Source organism: Solea senegalensis, linkage group LG17 (genome assembly GCF_019176455.1).
Source record: "Solea senegalensis isolate Sse05_10M linkage group LG17, IFAPA_SoseM_1, whole genome shotgun sequence".
NCBI classification, from domain to species: domain Eukaryota; kingdom Metazoa; phylum Chordata; class Actinopteri; order Pleuronectiformes; family Soleidae; genus Solea; species Solea senegalensis.
In genome coordinates, this window is record NC_058037.1 from 5,190,758 (window position 1) to 5,217,389 (window position 26,632).

Genomic DNA, 26,632 nt, shown 5'->3' on the forward strand with positions numbered 1-26,632 from the left:
AGCCTGTCAGACACTTGTATAAATACACACATCTCGTCTGTCAAACTCCCTTCCACTTCGCCCGTCCCTTTGATTGCGCGCTCACTATTTTCAGCCGCAGCGTTATTGTCACCAGGGCAATTTGAATTCATTACGCTCAATGTCAATATTTGTGCAACAATGCTGAACCGCGCACAGGTACCGCTTGTTGAATGAGCGCGTGCGAGCTGTCAGAAAGTGTGAGCGGTGTGAGAAGTGTAGAGCAGATCAAAGACGTGCGGCTGTGCATAGAGTCGGAATCGAGCGGCGGGGCGAGCAGAGGCTGGTCGACTATACGCGGAGCAACAGTGCAGCAGCTATACATCACAATTCTATATTTAGCTCAGTCCTTCCACTACAGCCTATCAACACTGTTAAGCAGAGTTATCTGCGCTGGTTAAAAAAAAAGAAGAAAAAAAAAAAGACGAGGGGAAGAAGAGGAGACGGAGAGATGCGTGGATGCGCGACAGACACAGAGGAGGAGGGGGAGAAAAGAAAGGAAAACAGCAGCAGCAGCATCGAGAGAGAGGAGCTGAGTTGTTATGCTCTGTTGCCATGGTGACATGGCGGCCAGAGCTGCAGCGAGCTGACAGTTGTCACGGCACAGCGGGTTGCCATGGGTGACAGCTGTCAGTCAATCACGCAGAATGAGGGGACAGATCGGCTGATGATCACCTTGGATTAGAGAACGATCGCGCCACACAGACAGAGGCACGAGGCCAGACAGACACAATATATCTGGACCGTATTCATGTCCTAATGCTGGTCCTGGTCTCTGCGTGCTGTGTGTGTGTGTGTATGCACATTTTTAGTACACATCTGTGTATGCTTTTGCATCTGTGTACATTCTTTTCCCGCATATTCTGTGGCGTGCATGTAAATTTAGGTTCAAGTCCGTGGTTGTTTGTGAAAGTGAGAGAGAGTGAGAGAGCACCCATGCATCCACATGGAAACACAACTTTCACAGTAAACATGGCATCATTTAAGAATGTCTTCATGCACGACTCAAAACACTGAAGTATATATGCCAGGCCTGTATGTGTCGCTGTAAAATCTGTATAAAAATGGAGAACACGGAGCCTGCACATAAGGCTAATGAGGTGAAGCATGAGAGTAGAGCGGTGGGACTGTGACATCATTGTTTTGACAAACTTGTGTTTTGGTTGATTACACGAAAAAAAAGGCAAGGGTGGTGTAAGTGAGATTTCTTCACGCTGATACGATACAAAAACCTTCGCCGGTTCCCGTGGTGATCCCATGTGTGCGTTCAAATTACCAGCCGCGTTGTCCAAATCGCTCCAGATCAGATTTGGACGGTTCCACAAATGTGCATTCATACCTCTCGCATGCGTCAAGAACAACAACAACAACAACAACAGCAGCAGCAGCAGAAAACGCCGTACTTGTGACACCACTCGGAATTGAAGTGGAACTTAAGTAAGATGAGATAAGATGTTCTTTTATTGATCACACACGGGGGAAATTTAGAAATGGGAGCCATTATAGCGGATACATGAGCGAGAGTTTGCTTCAGAGGACGTCGCTCTCCCACATTGTTGTTGGAGCTGTTGCAGCTGTTTTTGAAGATAGCGTGGATTCTGATACGACGCGTCTGGTTCCTGTTGCATTGGCCACGTATGAGGTACATATGTGACCTCGGACCACATCCCGAAGTGACACAACTCTGATTTGAAAATTTGAATTTGACGATCGGGGAAAGAAAATGTAATTTGAGCCCGATCAACCGAAAACATCAGATACAAGTCGCTTCACCCCTGTAATCTGAACGCAGCCCATTTGTGTCCAGATTTACAGGGTGAGTGGAGCAGATTACATTTCTGCTGCAGGGGCTGCCTCGTTCATCCTCACCACAGCTGTTTAGGCGAGAGGACAATCAAAGGCCTGGTTTGTGAGGCTTCTGATTATGGTGTGATACCCAGAACTGTTCCCCTTCAATTACCACACTCTGCCTGCATCTAATGAGTGCAGCATTGCTCTTATGTTAAGAGAATAATGGCCTGATTAGACTAGGGACGGACTTGAACTCGCACTCCTAATTTGTTTCTTTCTTTTCTTGGCAAATCTCCCAGTCGTGATGGTCTCTGGTCACAGATCCCGCTGTGCAGCTGAGGCCAGCAGTGGAGGTTTATTTTGCTCTCAGTCACAGCTCCAACCTTGACGAGACGTGGACAACGCCACAATCAGACCTTTTAACAGCATTCACATGATATGACAGCAACCCCATGTCATTTTACTGGTACGCCAGTAATTGGGGGGTTGTTGTACAAGGCAAGAATTCCTCAGCCGATGAAGCACTGAATTTGCCGTCCCAGACAGAACTGGATGGGAAGCCCCAGAGATAAATGATGATCTAATGCAACATAATTCAGAATGTGGTCAAAATGTGGCTGCCTCCCTCTGGCCTTTAACTGAAACAATGGTTTAATGTGAGAAGCCAACTGAATTACACAAGCTGACCTTGTTTCTTTTTTTCTCTCTCTCTCTCTCTCCCTGCTCCTCTTCTTACCCGTTCAAAACCCTTCTACCTCTCTGCCTCTCTTTGTCCTCCCCCCTTTCTTTCATCCAGGTGTGAGCCCTGGGCTGGATGGGACCCACCATGCCCCCCAGTAAGAAGGCCCAGAGCCCCAGTAGTGGAGCCAGTGCCTCGCAGGGCATGAGCCCGCCGTACCGGCAGGGGGACGCCGCCACGGCAGCATCAGAGGCGGAGGCAGCTGACCTCTCCCTGTCCCTTTCTGCCTCCTTCTCCAAGGCTGAGGACGAGGAGCTCACCAGCCTCTCCTGGCTCCACGAAAGCACGGACCTCCTCAACAGCTTCAGCCACTCAGGGCTGCGTAGCGTCTCCCCTCTACAAGACCCAGACGGTCAGCACCCACGCTCGCCCTCCTCCTCGTCTCCCTCCCCAGACGACCCCCTGCTTGGCGACGCACACTCGGCGTACGACTTGGCAGCAGGGGCGAACAGGAAACCGCCGTACTCCTTCAGCTGCCTGATCTTCATGGCCATCGAGGACGCGCCAAACAAACGACTGCCCGTTAAGGATATCTACGGCTGGATCCTGGAGCACTTCCCATACTTTGCTAACGCCCCCACAGGATGGAAGAACTCGGTGCGCCACAATCTGTCACTGAACAAGTGCTTCAAGAAGGTGGATAAAGACCGGAGCCAGGTAAAGATGCCAGCAGTCGAGTAGAGAAATGTTGGATCACACTGACTTCAACTTTTAACAGCTTTGTATCAAACCTCAGTAACAAAAAAAAAAGATTCTTCCCTTCCTTCAACATTTTTTATTATGTTCATATATTTGTCTTGGCAAAATAATTTAAAACTCCACAGCAGTGCTTTAGTGAAGAACATTTCCGGGTGTATTCTGTAACAGAATTCCTTTGCCTGGCTGTGAAGAGCAAAACGAGACTGTAAAGACAAGAACACTTTGTCCTTTTGTCGTTTTAATTTCATCAGAACAGAAACAAAAATTAGAATATCTGATAACTGAAACACTGACCTCCAGCACGTGGCAGAAAAACTGTAGTTTATCCTTCTAAACATGCTGTACGGCGTCATATTCAGGAACAGTGGAACACTCGGGGCTGAGCTGCAGCTTGTCCTGTCACTGTGTGAAACTAATTTACATAACTTTGATGTGTCAAAACATAGTTTAGTTTTGTGAGTAAGCGGCGTTTAAATATCCCAATAGGGAGGCTTTTATTTCATAGTATAATAACTTTGTTTTTTTTGAAGTTGTTAAAGGTGCGGTGTGTAGCAATTAGTGACATCTAGTGGTGAGACTACAGATTGTAACCAAAGTGGAACTCCTTTACTCAAACTATTTCCTTATCCAAGTGCATCCAAGAGAACTACGGTGGCCTTTGCATTCCAGAAAGGATCTTGTGTAGTGATGTAGCTTTAAAATGCAAAGCTGTTTTTGGTAAGTACATCTAAAAAGCTATTAAAAAAACATTTTTTAAAAGGCAATTCCACAGTCTAGAAACCCTTCTAAATGCTAAACTTTAATATATTTAATATGACATTTTAATATTAAGATATTTATGTTTTGAGGATGTTCTTTTTTACAAAAATAATTGATTCCATTCTTTGATGGAGCGGGACATTTTCAGAAAAACACATGAATTCTCCCCAAATTCGAGCTGCGACACTAAAGCAGCATATTTTAAATGTCTTCCTCAATCACATTCTCAATCCTGACAGGTAAAATACCTCCGCCTGCCGCGAGGTAAATACAGGCCCATTTTTCATTAAAATCAATCACGTGTGCGGTTATAACTTATTTCACATCCAGACAGTTATCAGCCGTTCGCAGACATATCCCACTTGAAGCCTAACTTATTCTGTATTTTGTCTACAGCTGTACCAGATTCGGCCTTATCAATAGTTGATGATTTTCCTTGCTTTCATACTTCTTTTTTTCACTCTGTCATTCTGAGCTTCCCCCCGGTGGGAACAGCGTTTCACTTCTGATTTAAGTCTCGATGCAGCCTTTTCATACCGCCTTTCTCATCTGGATATTCTCTCCATTAAAGACTCGGGGTAAACGGGGAGCAAATCCCTCACTCAATTAGTGCTAAATTAATACTGGAGGATTTAATAACACAGATGCCAGCAGACTTCAGATTTCATCTTGCCTCGGGGTGCTGGGGGTGGGGGTGGGGGGCACAAACAGCGAGGACCAGGACTATAGCTTTGCATGTTTGTTTGCATGTAGCTTTGCTGATTGTAATTGTACTGAAGGATATGGGAGCTTTTTATGCTTTTCCTTGACCAGCATGTGAATCTCTTCCTTTTGAGTGAGCTGTGTGTTTATGTGTGTGTGCGTGCATGTGTGCGTGCACGCATGTGTGCATGTGTGCGTGCATGTGTGCATGCTCACAATCCCTCACGCTATGCTGTCATCTGGCCCTTGACTACGACGGCACAGAGTTTCTCTTGTATACATATCTCCATAGTAACTAGGTTGCAGTTGACATAAAAGTATGCTGTTGCTGTAGCAACAGGAAAACTGATTTGGCTTTACTGACTTAGGTGTGTGTGTGTGTGTGTGTGTGTGAGCTTTGAGAGGACGCTCATTTACATAAAACATTCCCTTACCTTAAACCTTATCCTTACAACAACAAAAAAAAAAAACAAATCTAATCCCCATCTCGACCCTAAAACCAAGTCTTCACCCTCAAACCTGTCCTCACAAAGATAGGACAACAACGTGTGTGTGTGTGTGTGGAGCAGCATGTGTAGAGGTGATTTTGGCAAGGACACCCTGTCTTGTCTTCTGTCACTGCACACCGTTTAAGACAGCACAATAATTAACCCTTCAAATCGTTTCCTCTCTCTCTCTCTCTCACACACACACACACACACACACCAGCAAACAAGTGCGCACTTACGTGAAAGCGCACACACATGCGAGTATGCATGAATGCTTAAAAAGGACTCACACACACACTCACAGGAGAGCTGAGTGTAGAAATGAGGGCACATCTCTGCAGACTCCTACTCTACCTGCCAAGTGTTGAGCTTTATCTGAAGCTGCAATTACAGAATCTCTGTAATTTTAGTAAGACTCCCGTTCTGAGCTTTTTCGCCGAGAATCCCCGCACACGAATCCTCTCTCTTTCTCTCGCCGCTTTGCTTCGTCCTCTTTTTTCTTTTTACCTGTTTATGTCGTCGTGAATGTGTGTGCGTACAATTACAGGGCCTCGGGTCTTTGTCTTCACGCTGCATTATGTTCCCCTCATTGTTCGGCGTGGTAAAAGCAGAGACGCAGGGAGGGAGGCAGATTTTGGTCGCGCACAGGTTAAGTTATTGTTGTGAGGGAGAGACATGGGGATGGAGAGATTAAAACAAAAAAAAGTGAGGAGACATGGCTGACTGTGAACACACCAAATCATATTTCCATCAATTTACAGAGGTGGAGATTAATATGACAGTGGCCTATTTGTTCCAGTGACTGTATTTCTGGGTCATATCCAGGCAGATGAGGATTAGTTCAGAAAAAGCTCGCCGTTGTGGGTGTGCGCGCATGTGTGCACGCACACACACGCGCGTGTCAGCCTTTGCGTGTGGGAGTGCAAACTTGTGAGAGAGTGCGAGTCCCACGGTTGCCATGGCTTTGTTTACAAACAGGATTCTTGACTGCGCTGAATGACATGCCTTAATGACAAGTGTTGTGTCGTAAAAGCACAGCGCGCACGCGCACGTGCACACGCACGTACACCCGCGCCGTGATATATCTCTCAAAGCCTCTTATGAAATCACAGCAGAGAGAACAGGCAGTTTTGTAATCTAACACTCACTATGAAGTCTCTCCATGTTGCACTTAAGTGTGTCACCTCCAACTTGACCTTTCCCTGTTCAGACGCGAGGCGTCCTCCTCGTGCGCCTGCTTGCGTGAACTGCAGCAGGCGAGGTGAGCTGAGGTGAGCCGAGGTGAGGTCGTGTCGTCTCACTGATGGTTTGTCGTTGCTGTGCATTCATCATCATTTTTAATTTTCTTCAGGCACAAATTGCGTCTGCTGTTCACACGGCACAATTTCATGATTTTTCATAGAAATTGTTGTTTTTCTCTCAGACTTTGGTCATAGTGTAATTAACTGACTTCTTACCACCACCGTGTCTGAGTGACAACATTATTACAACATGAGAAATATGCAGCCGGGAATATAATTAATTATTTAGGAGCCAAACAAATATATGCTAATGTCGCTTCATGCCTGCAACATATTGACCCACATCAAAATGGAGATATGTTAATGTGTTTGCAGCCTGGTCTGCTGTTTCACATTTGCCCAAAAAAAAAATGACCTAATGCTATTTATTTATTTACTTTTAACAAAAAAAAGAAGCAGACTACAGACTGTGGCAGGCATTTTAATTTGGTTATTTTTCCTCCTCTGTGTAGTAACATGTTTGTCTCTCTATCCGTGACTCATGAATATGAAGACGAGCCTTGTTGTTTGGTACCATAACCAGCCAAAAGGAAACAATTTAAACTCCCGTAGGACTGGCACTTGGTGTACTTGGAGAACTTTCCCAAATGTGAAAAGAAAAAAAAGAAAAAGATGCCACAGACAAACCAAAGAAGCAGCAAAACCACAGTGAGTGACCTCACTGGAATTAATAGCGAGTTTGTTGCCACTAATGTGTCACATACATCGCAGGCGTCCTTTTTTTGCTTTCTGAATCATGTGAATTGTGAAGACTCGGGGTAAGACTCGACCTGCCAACTTCTCCTTCGTATTCCATCTTTGAGGAAAACAGAACCTTATCTGTGACTCGCCTGCAGTATCCAGTGGAAAAAACTGAAAAGTAAAAAAAAAAAAAGAAATGAAATCTGCAGGAGAACCAGAAAGTAGGGCAAGCGTTGAGCTAAATTAAATCCACATGGAAGACAGGTTTGTGGAAGAATAGTCGATTCATAACACCTGTGGCAGAAATTTCCACATTTTACCCTGCGCCTGTTGTCCAAGCAGCGTGTTACAGGCCTCACTTGTCTGAGAGTGTCTTTGTTGTCAAACGGTCTTCAACTAGAACAGAACCAGCACAAAACAGCAACTATATCAGAGGAAATACCCCCCCGCACGCATCTGTTTCTCCTCTTTTCAGAAACTCGGCGTTCAATTGCGCCATTTGGAACATACATATCCTGTAATCTGCACTGACTGTATACGACGTACTGTATAGCAGTGCTTCTATGCCATTAATCCTGTGTTTATCTGTAAATGTGCAGTAGGTAACGATAGATCCCGGGTATCATCGGGGGTTAATCGGGCTTAATCACAGCTAAGGTCGGTGCTTTTACTCCATCTGTGGACGTTTATGATAAAATTACAGTTTACATTAGTCGCATAGGTTAAGTCACATGGTGGACACTGACTGTTGGGATCACGCCGTGGATTATTATTAAAGTGTTAAAGCCGCTGTTGACAGGATCACTGGAAATGTAGTTGATTGTCGAGTTTCATCTCTCGCCGTGGAAGTACGCTGGTTTTTTGGGGACCGTGGGACTGAGGCGCTCTGTCCTGAGCTGCTCTCAGACAGACGCACCTGTTTCACGCATGACAGATGACTCGAGGCAGTCCCTCCATCTCTCCCCACTCTCTGTCTGCTGCTGTTTAGCATTCCCTCCCCTCGTTTTTTAATATACAGTTTATTAACCGTTTAACATCTAAGTCTCAAAATGTCAATCTGGACCTTTTTTGCTTATTTTAACCAGAAAATGTCCTGTGATGAAGTTCTATTGCCCAGTTTTAACTTTCAATATCTGGCAGTGATTTACAGTTCACTGCCTGTTAAAATAGTGTATTAACCCTGTAAAGCCTGGCACAAAATTCAAAATTTTTGGAACTGAGATATTTATTAAACCTTGTAACGAATTTCAAAAAAAAAAAAGTTGCCATAACATTTTGTTTATGAGATATTTCATACGTTCGGCATTTTTGGCAATGTTTTGCTCACAACAATGTTCATTTTAATTAAAAAAAATATATATTGTGTTTAAAAAAAAGGTTTTAAAGGAAATAATTGATCCTGTTGACAAGATATATATAAGATAATATGATACAAACGGCTTTATAGGGTTAACAATTTAAAATGAAGAAAAACAAACAAATGTATTAAAAAAAAACACACTTGAACACCAGATTTTGCACGTTAAATTTGAAATTTGAACAGTACAAAACATATTTAAAGTTAGTTTTTGTCTCAGTGTGTAAAACTATGGAAACTATGTACAGACGTTTTTCCCACTTTTTCCCTTTCTGGCGACAAAGATGCTGATTTGCCGGTTTCCCGCAACAGAGCGAGTGAACTAAACGGCGTGAATTTTTCCGATACCACGCGTCGTCTGCGATATGCTCGGTGTTAAAGGGTTCAAATGTATCTACATAGTTCAAATGATGACCGCAGTGTAGCAGCCATGTGCATTCCTCACTCACATTCTGGTCACATGACGTTGGTGGAACACGTCTCTCTTCACAGCCTGTTTTCTGTTCTTCTTTTTCTAATATCTGAAAACTGATCACAGATGACTTTTCCGATCACTAGTGATTTGGATCGATACCTGTATGAACAGTACTGTGTGAAAGTCTTAGTCAACCATTCCATTATAAGGATGTCTCAATCTTTTTATTGGACCACACCCAGAAAATACAGGAAACATAAAAGCAGTGTTAAAATAACGCTTTCTTTTTTGTGTGTGTGTGACCTCCACTTCCACTTGAACTATAGCACGACCCTGACTCTTTTAAATCGGGAGTGGAACCCGAATTAATGTTAATCAACAAACATCTGCTGTGAGAAAAAGGTTATTAGGAGCCTACATGAAGTAAATAAGTGTTGTTCTCTCTCTCAGATCACTTCACTGACATAACGTCCAACAGTGATTGATAAATAATGCCAAATCCTCCTGCTCCTGTACCTTTAAGACATGATTTTCTGCTTCATGTCACTGATTTGTCACTTTCTGCAACACTCATATTATGTCAAATAAGTGACAAATAGGGCGTTAGGTGTGGTACATTTATGACACCCTGAGGACAAATCCTGTTGACTCCTCTTCTGTTGGCGTTGAAATATGGGACAGGAATTCATATTCTCCTCATTATCAAGTGTGGTGAACTATCTGGTATCAGGGGGTGGAGAGAAAAAAATGATTATTTCAGCATTACTGTGTGAAAACAATAGAAGTAAAATTGTATTAAAATTCAAAATCTATTAGGGTTTACAAAGGTTTTTAAACTGATTTCAAAATGATTTTAACCCTGAAGGCGTTTCATGACATAGAGCGTTTAAATGGAGAGGGAGTTGTGTGCTCTCAGTATTGATTGTTAATGTACACTACATGTGAAATGATATATAAATAATGCAGTCAGGAATGCAGTAGCAGTAATGCAGTGCTAGTCTCGAGGTCAGCGGCAGCAGGACTTTTTAATATCTCCTATTTCCAAGGGAGACCAGCCCCCACAGCTTATATAACACAGGAAACAGATGTTGGCAACACGCAATCATCTCTCTCTCTCTCTCTCTCTCTGTGTCTCTCTGTGCTTTTGTCCTCTCTCTTCCTCTTTTGTCCTCTTCACACGTGCCATGTCCTAACTCTTACGTTTGTTTTCTCCATCACAAAGAGAGACACCTGCACTTTTTACCCGCAGACCTTCCGCAGATTTTCTGCGCGACTGCATTTCACATCAGAACTACTACAGACTACAGTGTAGTGACACAGATACATACAATTAAATCACTTTTGAGTGTAGGTTTTGCAGTTTTGAGTCCAACGCTGTCTCTATTCACTTTAGGTTTCACCGTGTAGGAGGTATTTATTTAAGAAGGAGTTGAGGATTATTTGTTCTTTAATTCTGCTTGTCGGCTCCAGACATGACTTTTTTTCCCCAGTGTGTGCAGAATAAACACATTATCCACCTCGGAGGAGTAAAACCTCACTGAAAATAATAGAAATGTAGATGTAGAGTGTGTGGAGGTGAATGTCCAGACTGTGGCGTGACTCTCACCTGCTTTGATGCTCAAAGAAGTTTAAAAGTCTGTATCAAAGTTTAAAAACCCCCTCAGAAAAACTTAAAAACCCCATCCCTGACCTCAGATACGTTTTTTTTTTTTTTGTGCCAATCGATTCGGAGACACGCTGCCTTGTTCTCAACTTTGTGAATTTGTCAGAAAATGAAAAGTCCATTTCACCTCCTCTTGCTTCCAGATGATGCCTGTTTCCAAGGCGACTGCTATAACCCAGATGACAGACCCTTCCTGTGAGCTGTGCCCTGTGATTGGCTTGCTGACAGTGGTGTGTGCGCGCATGTGTGTGTGTGTGTGTTTAGCCTTTTGATTGGTTGCTTGGCTGGCATAGGCAGACAGAGATTCTGAGCAGGGTATTGATTTAATCGGCTGGCAAGCCCGGCAGACAGTTGGTGCACGTGCACACACACACACACACATTTATACAAACGGCTGGCAGGCTGGAGGTGCAAGGGGAAATTTGGCCCAGTGGGGGTCACCTCTGTGGGAGCGATTGTAAGTGTGTGTAATATCATGCTCTCCAGGAGAGGCGTTGCTGGCAGTAATAGAAGCACTCCCAGGAGCAGACCACGCTGGGTAATATCACACTCCCCAGGGAACTCCACACACACACACACACACACATGCACAACAAAACACAGTGCATATGGCCTGTGTTCAAAATGAATGACATACTAATGCAAAGATCCAGACGGGGGGGGACACAAATCATCCGTCCACACGTGTGCTTTTATCGTCTTGCAGATCTTACAAGGTCAGGTGATGGGGTGAGGGGTGAGGGGCACGTTAGGACACGCTGGGAGAAAAGAGAGGCTCTGGTTTTCTCTCATGAGAAACAGAATACAAGAGGAGAGGAGAGGAGTGGAGGAAAAAAAATCAGGTACTGGGCATAAACGTGTGGGTTAATTAAATCCAATATTTGGAAGCCTGCAGCAGTACAAGTGGAGCAGCAGATATCCGTGCTTTTAATTAGTCTGTCTTTGAAATGATACTGACAGTAATGTGTCGTACAATTTCACTTGATATAGTTTGGTATATAAACTGCATGTGTGTGTGTCCTCGCTAAAAACGTTTATTTCTCACAAAGAGAAGAGGAATACTTAAAATGACAATAGGAATGACATTTCTTGGCGTAAACAAACTATTTATTCAGCAAATAAGTTCATCAAACTGTTTTAAGTTTAGTTTTGAACTGAAGTGAATAATGACTCCAAATGACTTCTCCTTACAAACTATTTATCAATTTCTTCTGACTTTAAAACATCCATAATTTAAGTTACACTTGTTTTAGTTAAAGCACAGAGAACGCTGTGGCACTAGCTACTTCTTATCTCCACATAATAGACTTGATTGGGTTTTACAAGGTGTTGTAAGAGGTGCAATGTCCTCACATTTTACTATATACAGTATGTACACAGCAGCCACTTTATTAGGCACACATACAATGACAGGAGTGGCACTCGGTGTGGTCTCTGTGCTGCTTTAAGGTTAAATGTGTGGCACAGTCAGAGATGGTCCTCTATCTGTGCCTCCGTGGCTATTTGAGTTCCTTTTGTGAGGTCATTCTTCTCTGACCCCCGGTATCAACAGTTCTCTGGGCATTTACTGGAGATTTTCTTCTTTTCTCTTTCCATACCCGTGTTCTGTAAACACTAGAGATGGTTTTGCTGAAATACTCAGACAATCCTGTCTGGCAGCATCATCAACCATGCCACATTCACAGTCACATAGCTCATCTCTCTGCCCCACTCTGATGTTTGGTTTGAGAGTCAGCAGCTGTGGCCACGTCGCTCTGCACAGCCTGTGACGAGTGAAGCGTTTATGTGATATTTAGGGTGTTATTGGATCTATGCTTTTTCTAATATCCAAATGATTTTGGGATCACTTTTCGGATCACTACTGATTTTGACCAAAATAAACAGTGCTGTGCAAATGTCCTAGGCCACCATTACGTTAAGACGGCCATGTCTTTGTGACTAAATGTTAAGTACAATTATGTCTTAATCATATTTGACAAGTCTCAATGGGATAACCTGTAAAAAATGTATTGGAACACATCCAGAAAATACAGGAAAAGTGAATGAAGTAACAATATTTTTTTGGGGGGGGTAATAAAACAGTTCTACCCATTTACATATCTAGTGTTAAGTGTTTAGAGTTGAACCCTAATTAATGAAAAGGTTATTTTAGGTTTATTGAAATCATATTTCTTCCCTATTCTGATGCTTGAATAGGGAAGCTAAGTTACTTGATGTGTAGTTTAACAGGTGTACCTAATAAAGTGACTGGTGAGTGTCTATTTACACGACCCGTCAAAGTTTGTGCACAGAAATTTAAAGTGATAAGTGTAAAGTCCTTTATTTATTTAGCGGTATCGTCCTCATAATGAGGGTGCAGTAACATGGTTTTTACCAAAAGTTGAGAAAAGTTGTATCAATTCTTTGCATTAAAATTCAATATTTAAATGACCTCCACGGCAGCAGGAAAAGGACATGAAATCATCATGTTTTTTTTGTGTGATTTTTTTGTGTTCTCTGAAACGTAAGTGAGGCGAAAGAGAACTTTAGTTCCCGGAATAAGGAATAAAAGAAAAAATGTGCAGGCTCACCTGAGGTGAGGGGTAATCACACTGGAGGTGTGATTAAGGTGATTCTCTGATTAAATAAAAAAAAGAAAAGGGGCAAATGTGGCGCTAAAAACTTTAAAGTGAAGTGTCGTTACTCGTGCGTCTTGCCGTATATGTGATTAAGATGCTTGTTAAAACTGTTTTTTCACTCTTAGTCATGAGCTTTTGAACTTTCCCACATGCTTACAAGTATGTATTTAGATGTGTGAAAACAGTTGGCCCAGGAACCCTGAGGAGGTGGCAAAATAAATGACTTTAATATCATTAACATGGTTAGAAAACAGAAAATAACTTGTTTTTCTTGTCTCTTTTTGGTACAAACTCCCTCTTCGGATGTTTTCTTTTTTTTAGGGTTCCCACGGGTTGTTGAAATACTTGAAAGTTTGTGAAGTTGGAAAAAAAAATGTCAAGGCCCGTTTTTGAAAAAAGTTGATATTTAGGTTGTTACGACGCCACCTACTGTTTTACGGGCCCTGAATTGCTTGATGTACGTGGACTCAGAACAAATGTGGAGTCATAATTACCAGCGGTGTTGTGGACACTGTCCACTGTCTCTCTCAGCCATTGATGTGAGATTCCATGCAGAACAATAACGTTAAGCAACGTGATACCTGGGAAATGCAAATTCCAAGATCTCTGTCTCACTAAAGAAAACTACAAAGACTGACTGAAGATCCCCAAGGTCAAACACTTGTCCAGATGCAGAGCATGCAGATGCAGAGCATGCTGCAAATCAATACAAGTTGCCCTCTCATCTTAAGCTGTGTCAGCACATTCAGTCCTTGAATTTGAGGGAATTGGTCCTGGAAAGCCCTTGAAAAGTCCTTGAATTTGATGTCAGCCAAGGTGTGGGTTTTTTTTTACAAACCATTTTAGTGCAGAAATGTTATAGAATTAGTAGGAAAATACATTTGTTTACATTATTTGTGTGAACTGACCCTTTAGCTCGGAGGTCGACCGATCATGGGTTTACGGCATACAGCTGTTTTTGACCAATTTTCTTTTTTACCCCCATGTAGTGAAGTATAACTGTTTAGTAATACAAAAAGCTGCACAATTTCACACTAATGCTGCTCTCTCTCTTTCTCTTATTATTTATTAAATACATGAAACAACTCTTTAAAAACTAAAAAGAAATTAATTTTGGATCCAATACATATATATGTATATATATACAGTACATACATATGTATAAATATATATATATATATATGTATGTATATATATATGTATATATATGTATATATATATATAAAATATTGTCAAATATCGGCCCCATAATTGGTCAGCCAAAATATTAGGCATACTAGCGTTTCCTTTTCTCATTCACTTCAACACAAAAAGCTCCTCAGATTTTCGACTCTGTCTCCAATTAACGCAGATCACTGGCACATGTGACGTCTCCCTGGATTCCTTGCAGTATTTGGAGAAATCAGAAGCCTGCAGTCCTGACATCTCCCCACCTTCTAGCCTGTACCTGTAACACACCACAGATTATTACAAAGTGAGCCGAACACGAAAGCAGGACAGCTTTAATTTTCACCACATTCCGATGACAAGGCAGATGAAAGCGCGGAGAAGGCTGTGGGAGACAGAGGCGGGGAGTGTGTGTGTGTGTTTTCTTTTTTCACGGCGGCCCATCTGAGATCCCTCCCCTCTCTGTAATCCATATACGCTGGTTTCACTCAGTTTGGGAGCCGACAGCTTCATTAGGTGAGCGGGAGGCAGCTTTGATCTAAAAATACACACCATCAGCACCTCTGGAGTGGGGGGAAAAAAAAGTTAAAGAGTTTCCCTGTGTCTTAATCCAAAAAAAAGATGATTTTTTTTTTCACCTGTGGGGAAAAGCAGAGGATTGGAAGATAGTGAGTGAAGTGATGCAGATTGAGGGATGCATTCATTCTCATTTTTTTATTCCTTAGGATGTTTGTATACTGTGTAGATGATGTTCAGATGGTGGTGGTGGTGGTGGTGGGGGGGTGGTTTTGTTTGAAGGGTGAATGAGGCAGAAACTCATCAGTGTTAGAACATGAAGATGCCCGGAATGTCGTTTTTCTCGAGCTCTTTATCTCGGAATGTCATGTCAGTGTGCAGCATGTGTGTGTGTGTGTGTGTGTGTGTACAGGTTGGTAAATAAGAATCCAGCACACACTCTGTACTTTGAGCCCATGTTTGAGCTTTTGGACTTGTTGGCTCAGGCCAGTGTGCTGTTGTGTGCTGTGTTTGTGATGTGCTTTGAGGGGCCAGATAGCACATCCAATAACATCTCTCTCATCTGTCTCGCTCTGCCCTCTCCAACCCTCACTTTCCTCCCTCCTCCTCCTCCTTCTTGTCTTCCTTTCTTCCCTTCCTCTCCTCCAGAGCATAGGCAAAGGCTCCCTGTGGTCCATAGATCCGGAGTATAGGCACAATCTGATCCAGGCATTGAAGAAGACGCCGTATCATCCTTACTCGCCCGGCCTGGCCACGCCCTCCACCTCTCCACCCACCCTGCCTCAGACATTTCACCACAGGTAAGAGCGATCAGCTGTTTATCTGATTTAACTTTTGAAAAAACAAACTTTTTTTTGCTTTGTTTCATCGATGGAGAGACTCATTTACTGTAAGCAAGGTTTTCATAAATGTTTCCTGGCTCCTCACCGGTCTTCTATTCTTGCCACGATACACACATACACGTCCAGTATATTTACTTTTATTAGTGTAGCCATCGATGCCTTATAGTGGTTTTTAGAGGAAACGCGTCTCAGTGGGTCGGCTGAACCCTCGCTATCGTCTCTGTTGCAGCTGACAATGCAACATGTCCCAGTGAAGGCTGTAATATTCTCCTGTCAATCTCTGACTGTCACTTCACCTTGACCACAACCTCCTCCTCCACTCTGTTACTCTGACAACTTTACTTTAGATGTCTTTTTGCATTTAACTCAGTGTGACAATTTCCACCTCATTTCTTTCTTTCACACTCACTCACTGCTGCAGCAGCGGCACCGTCAGTTTGTTTGATGGAGGCTAAGTTTCTTTTAAATCTACTACTGGCATGATTACGTTTGACCTCTGAGCAGGACATTATTTTTTTTTGCTTAAATGATGTGGCAATTTAGGGGCCGTGATTATGCTTAAAATGATCAGTTTTCTCAAACAATCATCCCGGTGTTGAACAGGTGGCAGGGTGAAGTGAACGATTCTCTGAAATGTGTGTATATTAGGAATAATTACCATTTAAACGTCTGTTTTTCATATTTCTAGCTTCATTTTGCATAAATAATGTGGCGACACCTAACGAGAGAAGCCGAAAAGAAGAAGAAGGATATCGTTGAGTATCAATATAAACACAAACATATCATCACATATGTTATTGCTACACCATGATGAAATATTGTGATATAGATTTAAGCTCAGCCTGACCTTTTTACACCCAAAGTAAAACTAACTTTGTTCCAGTTTACGCAGAGCAAACAGAGGCAGAGTGAAAACATCAACAACAACAAAAGTCATCAGAAAAAAGTCACACGCCACAGCTTTTAATCACCAGCGCGTCAATCGATGATAAAAGTATTTGTTCGCCGCATGACACATGTGCTCTCCTCCACCTCCGCCTCTCCTCCCACCTGCCCCGGGCATTATAAAGCTGACCCGCCCCATCTTTTCTTCAAACCCTCTTCTTCTTCTTTTTTCTCTCCCTCTTTGCAACAACACTCCTGTCTCTCCTCCGATCTCCCTCCCCCCTCAGGCACATCACATGTAAAGCACTGGTTGCCTCTATTTTTTTCCCCTCTTTCTCTCCCTCCTCACCTTCTCTCCCCCACACACTCCGACTCATCTTGTCCACCCCCCTTGTTTTGCCTCTCCTGCAGCTCCTAACACTCCTCCGTTCCGTTGCGCTCCTCTCACTCTCTTGTCTCCTCTTTTAATATCTCACCCACCCTCCCGCTCGTCCTCAGGCGTACATTACAACTCGCGGTGAAGCCCACTACTCCGTCTTCTTTATTTACCCCCGCTGTGATTTATCCCCGCTCTCTCTCCCCCCACTCTTTTCACTCACCCCCTCCACCACTTTATCATTCAATTACATCCTCTTTTGTCTACGTTCACCCCGTTCTCCAGCCCCTTCGCGTGCTCACACACACAGGCATACGCACACACACACTCCACTGACCTCTCCTCCACCCACGTGCCTCTTTTTTTTCTAACTTCTTGGTTTCCGACTCTTTTGCACATCCCTGTGGATATGTTAGTGAGAGGTACCATTAGTCGTCTTTTTTCTTTTTCTTCTGCTCTCTCTCTCTCTCTCTCTCTCATCCCTCATCCTTTCTCTCTCTGTGAATTTTCCCCAAGACCACCGCCTCCCCTCCACCCCGCTCCCCAGTTGATCCGGGCAGGCTGGCTTGCAGAGCCAGCGGACTGTGTAAGACAGAATAATTGGTTCACCATAAAATGTAAAAGTGTCATTTTGAACAATGAGGTATGGGGAAGTGGAACAAATTGGGGGGATGTGGAGGGAGGGGAGGCGCGGGGGTGTAGCGAGGGGAGGAGTGGTGCAGACGGCAGGTTGTGCATTTGCATTGTGGCTCGCAGTGGGGGGAACGTGAGAGAGTGTGAGGAGAGTTGAGTTTGGAGAGTGGAGCTGACGTCCACCTGGAGTGGAGATGAGCTCGATATGATTCCTAAAGTCTAGATGTGACTTAAACGCCTCCACATGCTCTGCGGCACGTTACAGTGTATCTCTGTAACGAGACGCGTTCACGCTGCCCGTGTGTGCCGCCAGAAAACTGACCACTCGTTCTTCCCAGTTACAGCGTCTATATCCGTCTCGTATGTCACAAACACAGCACCTTTCAAAGTAAGAGCACTCCAGCCTTTCAGTTCACCCACTCCACTAATTCTTTTCCTCAAAGCTTTATTGTGAAACACTGTGTGTGCAGCACCGTCACTGAAGAGTCCCGAAGAGTGTGACATTCAGAGGCAAACTCTGTGGGAAAACCTGGCAGCAGCTGCACGGCAGCTCTGCGGCAGGTGAGCGGGAGACGCTCACCTGGTGTGAATGACAAACGTGTGTGAGACGCAGCAGATCAGCACGGATGCCTTCATGCACTGCGCACACAGCCACTGTGAATCAGAGAAAAATGTCCTCTACCACCGTCATGAGTTAGGGCTGCAGATGTTTGGGTGCTTATAACTAGGTGGTAAATAACTTACAATCCTTTCTTTGTCTGGTAATTATGGATTTATTATTTGATCCATCCGTGAAATAGTTCCTTGAGAGTCCAGTACTTCTTCTTTACAGTGTTTTAAAAACAGATAAATGATATGATACGTTGACTTACTTGTTCCATAACATTTGCAGCGTTAGTCTCCGTTCATTTCCTCACAATATGAGAATGAACTGGCAGAGACTGAAAAACCTTAATCATGATCTTCTGTCAGAAACACAGGCGGTGGTGGCAGTCGTACGGTTCTGCAGCGATCAAGTGTGTTTAAGCTCATTTCAGTGTCAAACACAGAGTGAACTTGAGTTCAAAGAGGGCAAAATCACAACACTAGCATTCCGTGACTTCATTTCTTGCGTCCTTTTGTCCAGCTGAAAGCAGCAGACACTTGACTCTCGGGACTCGCGGGCGTCCTTGAATCCTCGAAAAGAAGAGCTGTCAAAATGTCACCGCTTTCAGCCGCAACTTTTGCAAAACCGTATAAAGGGAAATCTAAATGATTACATCGCACTTAAATGAATAGAAGCCAGAGGCTGCATAGAATGTAGAAAATGAGCCGTACAGACTGGCCTCGATGCAACGTACAGGCACAGCATTTACAGTATATTCACAGTTTTGTTGTTAATGGGCTACATTAAAACCACTTGTATGGTCCTTTGAACCTTTTTCTTTTTTTTTAAGCAACACTGAGCTACTGGTCCATTACACAGCGATGATGAATCCTCCTCCTTTTCTCTCTCTCTAAGCAAAACATGTTAAAGTGCATCCACGAGATATCCGTGATTTTTAATTAGATCCAACAGGGCAGCAATAAAATACATTTGTGCTGGAGCGGGCTGATGTTGATGTGATGTTATCCTGCAGTGTAGGGGGATGGATTTTTTCGAACTTTGAAGGCACTTATGGAGAATTTAAGAGGTTTCTGGGAAATTATAATTCCCCACTTAGTGCTCCATGTTATAATTTAGCAGACTGAGGTCATTGGGGTCAGAAGGTCAGAATTTAAGGTGGTTATAGTAATAAAAATAATATAATACATCCATTGTCTACCGCTTTGTCCTCTACATGAGGGTCACGGGGGCCGCTGGTGCCAATATCTATTCACATTCACACCTAAGGTCAGTTTACCGTGTCCAATTAACCTCTGCATGTTTTTAGACTGTGGGAGGGAATCGGAAAACCCGGAGAAAACGCACACACACGCGGTGAAAACATGCAAAAATTCATGGATTAGGGCCACTACTCCACTGTGTAGCCCTAATAATATTAATAATGATAAGAGATTTAATTTAAGGTGCCTTTTAAGGTTAAAAACAGAAAACCATTAACACAATGGCATTAATAAAAACACGTTTCCAGTAAAGCTGAAACAGTTACTGGATTAATCTATTACTAAATGAATCGTCAACTATTTTGGTAGTCGATTAATTTTTTTTTTTCATTATTTAAAACAAGATTTCTGATTGTTTTAGCTTCTTAAATGTGAATATTTTCTTCATTTCTTTGCTCCGTATAACAAAGAAATCATTATAAGAATTTCGAACAAGACGTTTGAGAACATCGTCATTTCCAGGTTTGACACACTGATCAACGTTTTTTTTAAGTTTTCTGACATGTTATGGACCAAACGATGACTTGACTGATCGAGAAAGTAATCGACAGATCGATTGATTGCGAAAATGATTAGATTATAGTTTCCAGTGTGTAAAAATAATAACAAACTTTGATTTGAGAGCGGTAGGATAACAAATCAAGTTATGAGATAACCAAACGTGTCCACTTAAGTTTTTTTAAAAACAACATGTTGAGTGATCCACATATCACAAGTCTCTGTCCTCATCTCATTAATTTTTCTCATCTTCACTCAGGTGTTATTGTGTTTATAGTCCGACTCCTTCCACCAAGGGCACCTGTACGCAGACTAGTTACTTCGCTCCACAGAGTGGTCGTGAAGTATTGTTTTCGGTGGCTCTGTGTGTCTGTCTGTCTGTTTGTCTGTTTGTGCTTCCACACTTGCACTTGCTAATGTGACGCCGCCAGAGGCTTGTTGCGTGAATGGGGTGAAGTCTGCCATCTCTGATTGCCTTGTTGTTGTTTAAAAGCCTGAAAAAGTGACAACCTGTCGTGACGTCACTCAGAACAGTCTAAGTTCAGAGGCGTCACCTGCAGCCAGGTTCTTATTGGACGGAAACACCTTTTTTTTTTCCTTTTTTGGGACCAAAATTCACAGAATTGTCATCTTGCTTGATTAGAGAAGATAAGAAACTTGTGATTGAGACCTTAATCTCATCATGGAAATGTTTACTGGGAAGTTTTACCGGAGCCGGACTTATTTACGCAACCAGCAGAGTCGCCCACTGTGATTGGTCCAAGCCTCCTGCGATGGCACCGATTTAGCAAAGGCTGTAAACAGCAGAGCTCAGACATCATTTGCTTTACAATATTGTGAGCACTTATTGTGGAGTTTTTAATGATGTAATATGTTTTATTTGCTGATTCCTTCAGCTGGAAAAGCAGTCTGTTGAGAGAGCGCGTTTTTGTGTGTTTACGGCAGCAGCAGTTTGATTTTTTTTGTTGTTGTTTTTTACTTCTGAAGCTTTTTGTGGGCACTTTATTTGTTTTTTCAGTCATATACTTAGAAACACACACAGAGAGAGTTTTGTGAAGGTGAGATGGCTTAATTAGCACCGTGTGAACTCATTTCACAATGTTTTGAATGAATCAGACGTTTAAAAGTTACACACTGCAGTTATACGTCTCATAGAAAACACTCAAATTCTAGTTGTTTTTTTGTTTGTTTGTTTGTTTGTTTTTCCTATTTTGGGCATTTTTCATACTTGTCATGGAGATTAATCTGTTTACATGCACATATTTTGTGGGGGGGTTAATGAAAATATGCTAATGAAGACTACACATTATTATTAGTAGTATTATTATTATTAGTATCATCATTATTATTATCATTGTTATTATTATCAATATTGTTATTATTATCATCATTATTATTATCATTATTATTATTATTGTTAATAAAAGCTCAGAGGCTTTAAAAGAATCACTTTTAGTTAAACCACCCCCATTATACTGTTGTGAACTACAGGTCTATATTAAACACTTTAAACATATCACTTTGGAAAAAATCTGATTATTTTTGATAGCACAGAAAGTATATTAGTGAGCTTTAAGGTTTAGATTAGTGGAATCAGTCATTTAATCAGAACACAGTGAGCACAAATGTAAATTCTCTCTCAGTAGAATAATTAGAAAGAATAAATCCCTTCATGTATATCTTGGACCTCAGTCCACATCACGCCATATCCGTCTGAAGAGCACTCTCTGTTAAGAATATTACAGCCTGATGTATGTAACGACTGCAAATGGGTGCGCGGCGCGTGTCTATTACGCCGAGGTCAAGGGCTGTCTCAAGCAGTTCCACACGTGTCGGGAGTGGGAGACGATACGCGGAGAACGAGGAGATGGAAGAGCGGGAGAGGAAAGTGGCAGCGTGAGGAGATGGAGAGACGAGGCAGTGGAGGAAGGAAGGAAGGAAGGAGGTGTGGAGGCAGAGCAATGACGCTTCTTTGTCCTCTACTCTTTGTCGCTTACACCTCTTGGTTTTTCATGGACCATAATAACTCACGCAGCACCCACCCCCTCCCCCTGTAGTTCATGCACGTGTGTGTATGTGTGTGTGTGTACTTGTATTTGCTGCCTCTTTTCTGGCATAAACACTGACCTTGTCAGGACCAGAAGTCCACAACCTCATTTCTGAGGAGCTGGTTAAGTTTAGGGCTGTCTTGTGAGGTGTGGTTTGGTTAAGGTTAGGGTTAGGTGTTAACTGGTTATGGTTAAGGTTAAGGGATAATGCTTTGTTTACGCTGTCCAAATGAATGGGTGTCAGTGCGAACCTGTGCACACGCACGTGTGCGCCAGTGCAATTCCAATCAAAAAATGTGTGTTGGTGTGTGTGTGAGTGAGAGGGAGGGAGAGAGAGAGAGAGAGAGAGAGAGAGAGAGGCAGAGAGGTCTTGTAGGAGGTCAGCTCCATGGTGCATTCCTTCACACCCCATCAGCATCTGGATGGGAGAAGGAGGGGAGGGAAGAATGAAGAATGGATGGAAGGAAGGAGGGAAGGGTGTCTCACTGGAGATGGGGAGATGCTCTCTCTCACTCTCTCACTCCATTTCACTCTTTCTTTCCATCCTCTCCACCCTCCCTCCCTCTCTCTATCCTTGGAGAAAAAAGATGAGGGGAGATGTAAAGGGGAGGGATGGGGGGGATGTCTGCCACGGGTTTAGCCCCTCGCCCACTACATTAAATGTACAGCGTTGCCCTGGCAACGGGAACGCCGCCATGGCAACACAAGTAGCACAGGGCAGGTGCTGTCGCGCTGTGAAGCCATTTGTTGAAAGAGAGAGAGAGAGAGAGAGAGAGTATGTGTAGAGAGACAGAAGTAAAGAGTAAGAAAAAGGAGAGGGAGCAGTATGGGGGGGGCGGGGTGGTAGGGAAAACAGACAGGCTGTTAGTGCAGGAAAAATATGTTATCGCCGTGGCAACGCAATGTGGCAACTCTCCATGGCAACAGCAGGTGGCTCAGGGCTGAAATGTGCGTTCTGCTCTCGCTTTTTTCCCGTGGTGCCATGCGTGCGTGTGTGTGTGTGTGCGAGCACGCATGTGTGTGTGCGTGCGTGCGTGCGTGTGTGTGTGTCCATCTCTTCCCTGCATCTGGCGAGGTGAGAGCGCGCAAGTGCACACGTCCAGATCCTCCTCTCATTCAGCCGCTCAGCAGAACATAAAACAGGACTCGCATCACAAAGGAAAGTCTCCTGATGAGTGAAAAGCGCTTCACTTTCAGAGTTCACAGCATCACCAGGTGTTTCCTCTCCTGTCTGCCCGCCCGAGTGTTTACATATGACCAAACTGTACGTCGCCAGCCCCACGCTCAGCGACTGTGTGTGTGAGTCCAGCCTCGTCTAAAGCACACAGAGATTTTTAAAAAAGAGAAAAAAAAGGAGCAGTCAGACGTGTTGGCTAATGGGGAACTAAAGACCACTGAACCTGAGCAATCTCTCACATCCTCTCCCTCGCTCTTTCCCTCCATCCTCACCCCCCCCCCGTCTTTCTCCCTTTGTCTTAAAATTATAGATTCAGCCACGGGAACTGTGTCTCTTCTCCTCTTGTGTGTGAGTGAAAATGTCTCTGTCTGTGTGAGAAATGCCATCATTACCTCCCTCATTAGTGGTGCAATGATCACGTAAACCGAGTCCTTGGCTTTGTGTATTCTTCTTCTTCTTCTTCTTCTTCTTCTTCTTCTTCTCTGTGTGTGTGTGTGTGTGTGTGTTTGCAGCTAAAGTGGAAGCATGTCACACATGTACGCACATCTGTCTTCAACCTGTGACACGAGCGCGTGTTCGATGCATGTGTGCTGCTGCTGCTGATGATGATGATGATTTTTTTTTTTATTTTTATGAATGTGTATGAATGGAACAGTGGCGGACGGTGGGAGGTTGTCATGAGAAATTACCCCCATGGACTAGAGCGGCGAGGCTGTAATTCTCTGAGGTAATCACAGGGAATAATGGCAACAGTGGGACACCCGCGAATCTAATCACTATAATCAGAAGCACTGGCTTATGGGCTCAAATTCCTGCCTCGCTATCTGCCTCATGATGAAGCCTGCTGGTCTGTTTGGCTACTGCAACATGATCAAATGAGTGACCAGTTTTCTCTTGCTCTCCCTCTCACCCCCCCTCCATCCTCTCTTCTTTAATTTCCAGCCCTCCATTGTGGTCGGGGAGTCCCCTCTTCAGAAAGAACGGAGGAGTTCTCCTACAAGGTACAGTTTCACCCCTGCAAGTCTTATAAGTGTGTGTGTGTGAGAGAGAGAGAGAGTGAGAGATCCCCCTGTTTTTTCCTTTCTTTCTTTCTCTTCTCTACTGTCTCAAACTCTTTCTCACCGTTCCCCCACCACCACCTCCTTCCACTCGCTATGGATGTGCCAACTCCAATCATCTCAATTCCAAATCCCTCTGCTTCTTTTTTTTTCTTTTATAAAGAAGTGCACCTAAAGAATACTGAGTGCTGAGTTCTGACACTTGGATTGGTTCCAGAGGAGGGATGCTTTTCTATGGAGGCGTGTTTAAAAGTTTTTTTTATATATATAAAGGGAGGGTGATGCAGATGCAGCAAGTGAGCAAGGGGAAAAAATCTCAGCTTTGGGAGCAAAATAGAAGCTGCGACTGACTTATTTTCATCGTCGATTACTCCGTTGATCACTTTCTCGGTTAATTGAGTATTTGTTTGGTCCAGAAAATGTCACATGATGATGTTCTCAAATGTCTTATTTGTGTCCTGAAAGCCAAAATGATTCAGTTCTCATGATTTACCTTCTTTTATGGAGCAAAGAAACCAGAAAACGTTCACACACAACAAGCTGAAAACTTGTTTTAATTATTAATTATTTAGAAAAAACACACACACTGAATAGTTGATTTGAGGATTACCAATTCATCGATTTTTCCATTTTTCATGATCAGCACTGGCCAATCATTATTTATTAATCGTCAAATTATTACAAAAAAAAACACATTTTTGTTGTCAGAAACTTACTAAATGTTGGTAAGTCACAAAAACTCACGTTTGTTTTTTAAAATTATTTTTTCATGACCTGTTCATGTCTTAAATATTTATTTTACGCATCATTCTTGTTGAAAACCCTGTACCTTATTGCACTTATTGCTTAGTGCAGACATAAGATAAGCAATGTTGTTCAATAAGTGGTTAAAGTTCCTAAAGTTTCTTTTGTATTATTTGTAATTATTAAACAGGATTGACAGTTAAAATTGAGCAGAAAAGAACTATTTGCCTTCGGTCGCCCTGATTTCTATAAATCAGCATTGGCCATGAGAAAACCCCATAACAGTCGACCTCTAGTCTACGGTTAATTCATTTTGTAATTGATTAATCATCGCAGCCCCTTGAGCAAAATCCCCCTGCCTCCTTCAATCAACAAATCATACGGACACACTCCGTCGCTCTTATACACCTTCACCCTGTATTTCCCATTGTTCCTCTCTCCTCCTCTTCCTCTTCCTCTCCCTCCGTCCCCTCCACTGGTGGCTGGACGGCAGTTTAAATGGACATTCAATCCCAATCAGGGAGCACTCCGGGAGCTCGCTGGGCTGCCGAGTCCTAAATGGAGGGGGGAAATGGATACATTAGGCGTCTGCGGCGCGCCCTCCATTGCCGCTGATAATGGAGTAGTAATGGTCAAGGAGCCGGGATGTTGGAGAGAGTGTCTGAAAACCTGGACTCCCTCTAGACGCACACAGTCTGAGAGGCTGGATGGATAGATCGATGGATGAATAGATAGGTAGACAGTTGGAAAGCCCAGCTCGGAGTGCACATGTGACAGCGCGAGACAGGCAAAGAAAAACTTTTTAAATGTATAATGCGCTTCAGAAGGGAGAGGACGGCCGGGCATGATATTCAGAGGCAGAAGGGAGAAAGGAAGTTGCGGTAGATTGCCAGAGGCAAAGACAAGGAAAAAGATGGTGGGGTGTACTGCCAGAGAGAGAGAGAGGCTGTTGGGGGCTGTTAGTGCCCTCTCTTATTACTTCCATCTCCCATTCCCAGAGCTTCCAGAGCTGCTGCGCTCTGAGTTGATGTAGGCTGAAATCTGCCTCTCCCTGTGGCCCAGCACCAGCTCAGAATGAACACAAGGACCATGGCTGGGAGCCATGTCCTTAACCCAACCCGTCACGCCACCTCTACAAGTTCATCATTCAGTGGCTGTAAATTATAGAGGATCACTTCAGCCAAAGTGTTCTTGTTTTATTTAACTTCTTATGTTACCTGCTCTCATTTAAAAAAAAGAAGCCATTAAGTTGGACTCATTTGGAGACTTTATTAACCTGTCAGCTGTAAAAAAAAAAAAAGTGGGTATCCAAGCCAGTGGAAAAATTGACCCACTCTTAAATGTCTAATTGCACTATATTTGTTGTCCGGGCTGTTTTTCAGCCACAGACAGCGAGAAAGCAGCGATTTGTACTTGGGAGTATTTAATTTTTTTGTGCCATGCTCTCCATAATCCAACAACCCGTCATCTGGTCATGTCCCCGCTCAATTAAAACAAGCTTTTATTCAACCCCGATTTCAAAGAAAAACAGCCTTGATCCGTTTCTGCCACAAAATTACAGGCCTTTTACAGCCAAACACTCAGCAAAGAA

The 26,632-nt window shown here is 43.2% G+C and overlaps 1 protein-coding gene across 1 annotated transcript in view; it reads left to right on the forward strand.

The window, feature by feature from the left end:
* ches1 (checkpoint suppressor 1) overlaps nt 1-26,632 on the forward strand; it is a 67,849-nt gene that overhangs the window by 30,271 nt on the left and 10,946 nt on the right. The window contains exons 2-4 of the mRNA XM_044048819.1: nt 2,606-3,205; nt 15,563-15,714; nt 24,182-24,240. Coding sequence (XP_043904754.1) covers nt 2,624-3,205; nt 15,563-15,714; nt 24,182-24,240 — 793 coding nt within the window. The 5' untranslated portion in view covers nt 2,606-2,623. The remainder of the gene's footprint in view (nt 1-2,605; nt 3,206-15,562; nt 15,715-24,181; nt 24,241-26,632) is intronic.